General features: G+C 39.2%; 1 protein-coding gene across 4 annotated transcripts in view; it reads left to right on the forward strand.

The window, feature by feature from the left end:
- The window catches only part of TP63 (tumor protein p63), a 190778-nt gene extending 185294 nt beyond the window's left edge, over nt 1-5484 (forward strand). For 3 of the 4 annotated variants that reach the window (XM_004675090.2, XM_004675091.1, XM_004675095.2), the window contains 3 exons: nt 577-721; nt 2012-2105; nt 4999-5295. In XM_004675090.2, the coding sequence (XP_004675147.1) occupies nt 577-721; nt 2012-2105; nt 4999-5295 (536 nt within the window). Of the gene's footprint in view, nt 1-576; nt 722-2011; nt 2106-4998 lie in introns of all 4 variants that reach the window. The other variant, XM_004675092.1, reaches the window with a different exon arrangement.
- The last annotated feature ends 3844 nt before the right edge of the window (nt 5485-9328 follow it).

Here is a 9328-nt window from a genome sequence, read left to right on the forward strand (position 1 = left end):
GGTGGTGGTATCACTGAAAACAATCCTGAAATTATCTGTAAGAAAGAGATGAATATTTAATTGTATCCTTCTGTATTAGGCTTAGGGTTCTCTACAAATGCAATAATCCCTGCTGTTCCCCCCAAAAAAATATTCTAAAGATTCTCTTATCCACAGATTTGTACATAGGTTCACTTAACTGAAGTTTACTGAGCTTCTGCTTTGTGCCAGGCACTGTGATAGGATAAGGTCTAATTCCTATGCACAAAGAGATTATTCTAGTGAGGGAGATAGAAATGTAGTCATGAAGTCAAATGCAGGGAGGAACATATCAGCAATAAGTACAATAAGCAGTTGGACAGTACATTAAGACTAGAGAAAGGAATGGATAAAACTTGTCCGAAGAGAGGTATAGAGGTCAAGGAGTTTGGTGACCATCCTGTTTGAGGTACATGAAGGGGTACGGTGAGAGAGAAGGCCGGAAAGAAGGCTGGTAGTCTAAGACCTTGATCACATGAATCCAGGCAAAATGGACCACTGGAATGCTGGTACATGATGATGGCAGTAACCCTCTCTATTCCTCCTGCTTCTGTTCAGTTCCTATGATGGGCACCCACATGCCAATGGCTGGAGACATGAATGGACTCAGCCCCACCCAGGCCCTCCCTCCCCCTCTCTCCATGCCATCCACCTCCCACTGCACCCCCCCACCTCCGTACCCCACAGATTGCAGCCTTGTCAGGTGAGTCCACAGCATGTGCCCCTGGGGGCCTATCCTGAGCATTTCTGGGTGGTGAGGGTGGACACTGTCAAAGTCAATAGCACAGTTGGAAAGAAAGCAGCCCTGGGATGGACTTCAGTCACATTTAGCTCCGGCCTGTGTCGTGGTCAGCAGGGTTCATTCAAGGAAAGCCACGACAGTCAGCTTGGGTCTGAGTGGGGAAAAGTGAAAATGTGAGTTTATAGGCATGTGACTTTTCATGCCTGTTTTCCATTGCACTGATTTTCTTCTCTGCCCTCACATTTTCACAATGTCAGTTGTGGCCTTCAAATTGGTGCTCAGGGCTGGGTTTCCCAAAAGGCAGTCAACTTTCTATCTTGCTCCCTTTCCTGCTCGCTAGAACTCATAACTTTCAGCCACCGTGGGCTCATAATTTTGGACTTGGATGTCCATTAAAAAAAAAGTTTAAATATTAGTTCAAATGGCAGGGAATTTCAAGAACTTGATGGTTTCTGCTGCTTTGCCCCATGAGGAATGAGCACATTTTGTACAAGGGAGCTCAGATGGCCAGAAAAAAATAATACATGAAGCCTGAAAGATCTGTTTCTTACAGAGGTACCCAAATCTCACTCCTAGTGCACAGGGTGTGTACCCTCCTTCCTGCACAAAAAGAATCTCTCCTGTGGCTGCTGGAATAATGTGTTGTTCCCCATGTGAGTGAGGCAACAGTAGCCATCACAGTGATTTGCTTATGCCACCCAGAACCAGGCTCTATGACAGTGTTGGCATCATCAGTCAGACCAACACCAAAAAGAAAGGGGTCTGTACTCTAAGGAGGACATATATCAAAAAGCATGAATGCTTCACGGTAGAGCGGCGCACTGTGAGTTTCTTAGGCACATGGACCTTCCTCAGAAGTCCTATATGCAAAACAATTGAAGTAAAGTTGCACTTTCTGAAATGAAGAGCCAGGAGGCAGGCAGACTGGAAGCCTGACCACTGGACTCCTTCCTTTCACCCCTGCAGTGCCCATAAGGGTCTGCAGAACCCCCAGAATCCCACAGGTCACCATTTGAAAATCACTGCTTGACATGAATCCATACATTTGTTTTTAATTTTTCAAGACCTGCATTTCATGTCACCAGTCATCCCCAAACCTCATATCCAAGTTCCATATATAATTTATCTGCCCTTCGTCTCTTCTGTGGGGCATCCCAGGGCAAAATGTTGGGTTTTCCTTTATCTTGCCAATGCAGTTGGGGTGAACTTTCTTTTTCTGTTTCTTCCTACCTCTACCCTCTCCCTCTGCAGTTTCTTAGCAAGGTTGGGCTGCTCATCATGTCTGGACTATTTCACGACCCAGGGGCTGACCACCATCTATCAGATTGAGCATTACTCCATGGATGTAAGTAACTGTTAGACTTTTCTCTTGAGTATTATTTCTTCAATCCCTTCGTTTGATGACATCTGCTGTATAGGTCAATTTCCCCTAGATTTCAAATTCATTTTTTCATAACTCCCAATGTCAACTTGAATGGAACCCATGATAATAGGAGAAAGATTCCCAGGTAGTACATAGGAGTTTAGTAATTCATCTCCCTCAATTTGTCTGGTCAGTTGACCATTGTCTAATGAATCTGAACTATATGCAGATGGGAAGGAGGAGATCTAATTCACCTTCAAGAATCTTTAACAAGTTAAAAGAACTAGTTGGATGTTCTCATTAATTGGTATAGGTCCCAGGGAAGCTAGGAGGAAGTAGGTGGGATTAATATCAGTTGAAAACATGGGGAGATGACAGTATAGTCATTGGCCCTGATAAGATGATGACAGAACCAGGAATAGGAGGACCCTGAGATGTAAGCTGCAAGCTTAAATTCATTACCTGACTTCTGTCTCTCCTTAAAGTAGAACCTTAATGGAAATTCAGATGTGCCTCTCAGAACCATATGTTCATATATTTTTCACTTGTGGGGCCCAGCCAGTCCTGATCACTAGGGTAAAAAATCAGTAGTGAAGGATTCAAGTCCCAATCATGCTTTTTATTAGCAGTGGGAAGTTGGGGTTATCACTTTGCCTCACTGTGCCTCATTTAATCAAACTAGGTTAAATCATTGATATTGATATAGTAATATATTGATATTCATTGATTTGTCTTTTGGAGCAAGCTGGATAGGAGGGGACTTTTTCTTGCTTTCTACACCACTTAAACTATTGCTCACGTGGGAGCTCGTGTTGTTCTGGTTTTGGCAATCTGATTTTGCTCCTGGAGTTCTCTTCATGCTGCTTTCTTTGGGGTTCACTATCCTCTCTTCTAGCTTCCAGAGGGCCCTTTGGACTGGTGGGAGAAGACCCTCTCTGCCTCTGCTGCTGCTTCTAGTAATTGGGATCTCCTTTCTCCCCCTCCTTGAGCACCGATGCTAGAGATGCCCCTACAGCTTGAGAGACCAGCCCTATCGTGACAAGTCTGCACTGTGCTACCCCAATGCCCACCCCCTCTTCACCCCAGGAGTCAACCCCAGCTGGTGCTCCCTGATGGAATAAGTTAGAAGTGAAAATTATATACAGAGCTTTAGGAATAAGTTCTAAGGGGATTCAGATAACTTTACAATGGCATCTATCTAACTGAAGAGAGTTGATCTGTTTGAGAGTCCTCCGTGATGGAAGAAGGACCTTGTCCCTTTCCTGTATTTTTGAAGTTATTCTTCCGGTCACTCACTTGTCCCCATGGGGCAGTGTCAGGGTGCTCCTTTGGCTGTTTGGAATTTCAGCTGCACCCAAAAGTCCATCTCTGCTGGTGTTACCTAGGTGTTGTGGCCATCTGTGGACCATACTTTTTTTACCTGTCATTCGTCAGTTAAAAATCTCTCCAGAGAATCCTTTAGAATAATGAAGGCTAGTTTACTAAGAGTTCTGGACTTACTGGGAGTTTTAGAATTGTAAAGAGCTATAGCCTCTTATCTGTTTGTGGATTAACTTTTTCAGAATGCTAGAACAAGAGTAGCAAAGTATCTCCATACCGCAAGTTTCCAAATTGGGAAATATTGGCAAACTATCTATTGTCTGTATCCTTACCTCAGCTTCTTCCTGCTCATTACTGGAAATAGACACCTCTTTTTCAGCTTGTCTCTCAGTGCCAGACTTGATTATTTGGCATTCCTGCCTGGAAAAGGAATGTAGTTGAATTTTGGAATTTTAATATTATCCCTGTATGAGGCAAGGATAGTTAATAATGACCTAACATAGAATAATATCATTGATGAAGAGTCATAGATGACATTCTTATAATTTAAAAAATGCTTTCAAAACCACATTAACATTTAAGTATGCAACATATATTGAGTTTAGAAAGCAATGATATCCCATGTCATTAATGAAGAAATTGAGACCAGTTGAGAGTAAGTGACTTGAGGAAGGTCTGGTGCTAATCAAAGATAGAATTAGGGCCTCTCTCAGGGTCTTCTGAGCCAAGTTTAGTGTTCTTTCCACTTACCATTCTGCTCCACAAAATATATGAGCCCTTCCTGGAACAAACCAATGAAAAGCCAGTGCAGATAAAAGTAAGAAATGTCAACCCAGTTAGTGAAGATTGACTGTATTTGTTGTCTGCTATTCCCACTTTTAGAGCATGGACATGTGTTTTAATACTCTGACTTAAACACCAACAGACCTGTGATCACAGGGCAGTTTTAGGCTCAAAGTCTATCCTGAATGACCTAAATCATTCAGTTCATTGTTTAATGTCATAGTTACCAACCTCACTGATCAAGAGATTTTTCTATGAAATAGGTATCACGTAATATTTCCTACTAATCTGAGATGAAATGAAGTTATGAATATGTATAAGTAGTTCAGTGCCTGGCACCTAGAAAGTTTTAATACCTACCTGTTAGTTATCTTTTCCTTTCATCTCTTCACTGGAGCTGTGGTGACATCTCATTAAAACCTTTTCTTCTAGCGATTGAAGTCGTGTAAAACTTAGAGTCAGAAGTTCCCTGTACCTTATGTTTTTATGTTAGGATTTTTTGCTCTCAAATCTAACAATTGTCCCTATTTTATCAACGAAGAAACTGAAGCCAGTGAAGAATTAGCAGAGGTGGCACCTCAAGCCTACCTCTGCACCTAGTTAAATATAGAGCGAAGTGTTTTCTGAGAGCTGATTTTATTTTCCAATTTAGGATCAATAAATCCAGCTCAATTAGACAAGGGCCCAGGAAAATGACAAAATAAAGTAGTGTAAATGGCATTCTATTATTTCTTTGCCCTGATTCTCCCTGACTCCCTTCCCTGTTGCACAGGATTTGGCAAGTCTAAAAATCCCTGAGCAGTTCCGTCATGCCATCTGGAAGGGCATCCTGGACCACCGGCAGCTTCATGACTTTTCTTCCCCTCCCCACCTCCTGCGGACACCGAGTGGTGCATCCACAGTCAGCGTGGGTTCCAGTGAGACCCGGGGTGAGCGTGTTATCGACGCTGTGCGCTTCACCCTTCGCCAGACCATCTCCTTCCCGCCCCGAGATGAGTGGAATGACTTCAACTTTGACATGGATGCTCGTCGCAACAAGCAACAGCGCATCAAAGAGGAGGGGGAATGAGCTCACCTGGAGTTTTCCATCCTCTTCCCACTTGCCCAGCCCCCAACACTGCTGCTTGACCTTGAAAGCATTCACCTTAGCTCCTCTTCTTCCTCTTTCCACTCTGGTTTCTTAAGAAAAGGAGAGGTAAGAGGCTACCTCTTACCTAATATCCAGCTCTGATTCTGATTCTGGCTTTAAGCCTTCAAATCTATTGCTTGCAGGATTGGAGTTGTCATGTAGAAGTGAGCAGAAAAGCAGTGTGCATCCCCTTAAGCTGCAGAGATCTGTCGTTGACTTTTATAAAGCATTTTCACCCTTATAGTCTAAGACTATATATATAAATATATAAATATACAGTATATATTTTTGGGTGGGGGGCATTGAGTAGTGTTGTTTAAAATGTAATTTAAAGGAAAGGAATTGACTTGCACTTATCAACTTTTTTTTTTAAATTGCTTTGAATGGCTCACCTATATTCCTTCTCTCAAGGGGTATCAAGTATGGTAATAGGAATCTAGAGTTTGATGGTATATGTGAGTGACAATAGTGTTCTTTGAATACTAAACACATGCTGTGTCAAACCTTTTGATAACTCAGTTGTAGTTACCATTGCTTATTTTCTAGCCAAGACTGTATATATATTTACACATTCTCAATGTTGGTGTATTTTATGTTACCAGACATCCCTACTAGTGATGGTAGTTCATTTGGGAATTATTAAATCCAATTACAAGAAAAAAAATCCATATTTATACTGTCACATACTGTAGTAAAGGAGATGTCCTCTCTTGCTTTTTGCTAGGGTGGAGAATATGGATTGAGACTAAAATTCTTAAAAGGTCATCAGTTCAAAAACAGCTGCTATCATGCATCTGAGTATATCAGCAAGCCCATTAACTTGAGTATCAGATACCTGTCTCTTCATATTCACTGGGAAGTATTCATTGACATTATAGAAACCTTAAAATTAAGTTCCACTAACAAACTGACTAACTCAATAAGGTAATTGCTATTCTTATTAGAATTAAGTTTGACGTGATCAGGATGAACACCACCTATCCTGTTCTTATGATAACGTCGTTATGTCTATAAAGACTATCCAGGGAAAATAGAAATCATACAGAATTATTGACTCTCTACTAAAAAAGCCACTCAATGAGCCTGAATTGAAATTCTTAGAAAATCTTATAAAATATAGATAATATTATTTGGTAAATGATTCTTTTAAAGAGCTTCCTTATTCTAATAACATTCTTGTTTACCTTGTTCTCTTCAAGGTTTAAAATAGGAGTTGTGATTTGGAAAACAAAATGATGAGATCAGTTTTCCTGTGGCATTAGTTGCTTCAGTACATCACTTTTCTCTTGATCGGTGAGAGTTTTACTTTGTTAGAAAATAACTGTGAGAGCCTGATTTCCTGTGTGTCGCTCTTCTGGCCCGTGCATAGACATAAAAATGTCCCACAGACCAGGGCATAAGCCTTCCACAGGATCTAGTGTTTGAATCACAGGAACAAAGATTTGTCTTTAAACATGTAAATGACGATATTCCCCTAGGTCTTGAAGAAAAATGTTTTGTGACCTTTTTTTTTTTTTTCAAACAAATATTTTGTATATAGGCTAATGAGTTCTAAAATATTTTTATGCATTCTGGTAAAGGGCTATTATGAACATAAGCTTCCATTTTTATTTTAAAGTGCAAAAGGGCTAATGTGGCTCAAAAAAGCATAATGTATGATTTTCATCTGAAAAAGTGTATATATAATTTTTTGTGTGAAATTGCATACTCTGTGTTTTGATTTTTTTTTTTCTTCTTGGGATAGTGGGTTTTCCAGAACCACAGTTGAAACTTTTTTTTTTTATTATTATTGTTTTTATATTTTCATGGAAACATCATTTAGTTTAACTACCATGTCAAATAAGAAAAAAATATCTTAACTGTAAGATGGGGGGAAGGGAAAGTTGTTTTTTATTATTATTTTTATTTTGTATGTTAAAGAGAATGAGTCCTTGATTTCAAAGTTTTATTGTGCTGAAATAGTAATAAGCACTGCTAATTTGTAGAACAAGCATCCAGCTTTGAAACCTAGTAAGGGGAAGAGTTAAAGCTATGCTTTGGCAATGCTAGGAAGTCACATGGCTTCCTCAACTATCCTGAGTGTTTGAATAATCCTGGGACTTCTGAGCTATTTCAACACTATTCACGTGGCACTAGGAACTCAGAAATTCCTGTACTGTATCTCTTGGGTTTGGCATTAGCCAAGCTAGGCACAAGTACTGGCCTTATATCCTGGTGGCAAATTATGCTCTGAGTATATGAGTAGCTAGGATAAGGAGTGAAAGAATATTGAGGACAGAGAAGTGGGAATGGGCTTAATGGAGTTCTGTGGTCTCAGCTTAGTACAGTTAGTAGAACAAGGCAAAGGGTTTTGTTTGGAAATGATTAGAAACAGAAATGGAGAACAGAACTTTCTTCATTAAATCCATTTACTTTTTGTAGTCATGGTATTCCCCTAAAATACAGTATGTGGGAGTTGAATGTTAAAGGGTGTGTTTTTTTATTATTTTTATAATTGTACAAAAATTAAGTAAATTTCAAAGGTTTTATATGCTTTATTAATGTTTTTGAAAGGTACTTTCTTATAGATGTACATTTTTTTAAGCTTCAGTTGCCTGTCTTTTGGTATTTTTTGTTATGAGCTGTTGGTGAGCCAGAGGCAAATCCACAGCCACTTATGTTTACCAAGACATGCAATAAAATTTAAAAATAAATAAAATGCATTGAGAAACAGTGTTGTTGTTGGTGGTGGTGGGGTGTGTCTGTCTGTCTGTCAGGCTGCTGGCATGTTTTGGTCCTTTTTTTAATCATTAAGGAGAAAAAAGAAATGAGAGAGATATTAAATTATTTCTATGTCAGCAAATGTTATATAAGGTAAACAGAAAGGCTCAAATATGGATGCTTTTCTCGGAACAAATAACTGTTATTTCTTATTTTAGCCCAATATATGAAGTAGGAAAGACAAGGAAATATTGTTATTTGGTACATTAGATACTCACACTTTAATACCCTACTTGATGAGGTTAGAGTGAGTTTGCTTTGGAACAGGGACTAAGGGATAGTGATTTCTAATGTCTAATTGAGTGACCTCCCCAGCAGTGCTCCCCTCAGCAATGCTGGGGTGCGGTAGAGATTGCCGTGATGTGTGTGGAAATGGCCTCGCAGAGAGCAGCCACTAAGTGGGCAGGTTCCCTGTTAAACTCAACGATAAACTTGGAATCAATAAAATGCTATCTATTGAAATAATTTAATGGTTTCTAATAAAGCAATGTAAGTTCGTTATTTTAATGGACTAACATTGTTTGGCATGGAAATATTTTAATACTTAGATTTATAGATAATTTTTTAGAATTGCCTATTAATAATATACAGTACATAAAGGTATCAGATGATTTTCCTCCTGTATATAGATCAATTACATTATAAATATAGGCATTCCTCTGGCAAAACAGGTTCGGCCTAAATTAGGGACACCAAACTATTGCAATTCTTATTCCTTGAAATTTAGGTTGCGCCTCCCCCAAGTTAAGCATTTGATAAAATTTTGCCAGTATTGGGAAAAGAAAATTTAAAAACTATGAAAATGGTTAACTGTTGATATACTGTCACAACACTTTGGACTCAGTTTTAGTTTTTCATTGCTTATTTTTAAGCAATTCTTAGCATTTTATAGTTTATCTGATGACTTATTTTTAGAGGTCTTCTGAAGTGCAAAGAACAACTAAAAAAAAAAAAACTGTAAGGTGTCTATTAGAATAATTTTGTTAGTAACAAAATTGGAAGTACAAACATTTCCTATATATCCTCTAATACCCACATATGCATAGCCTCATGGTCAACATTCCCCACCAAAGGGGTGCATTGGCTAGAACTGAGTCACACACTGTCACATCATTATTACTCGAAGTTTACTCTAGGCTTCACACATAGTGGGGTACATTCTATGGGTTAGAATAAATCTATAATGATGTTTATCCACCATTACAGTACTACT

This window comes from Condylura cristata, unplaced genomic scaffold (genome assembly GCF_000260355.1).
Source record: "Condylura cristata isolate star-nosed mole 26May11 unplaced genomic scaffold, ConCri1.0 scaffold00003, whole genome shotgun sequence".
Taxonomy (NCBI): Eukaryota; Metazoa; Chordata; class Mammalia; order Eulipotyphla; family Talpidae; genus Condylura; species Condylura cristata.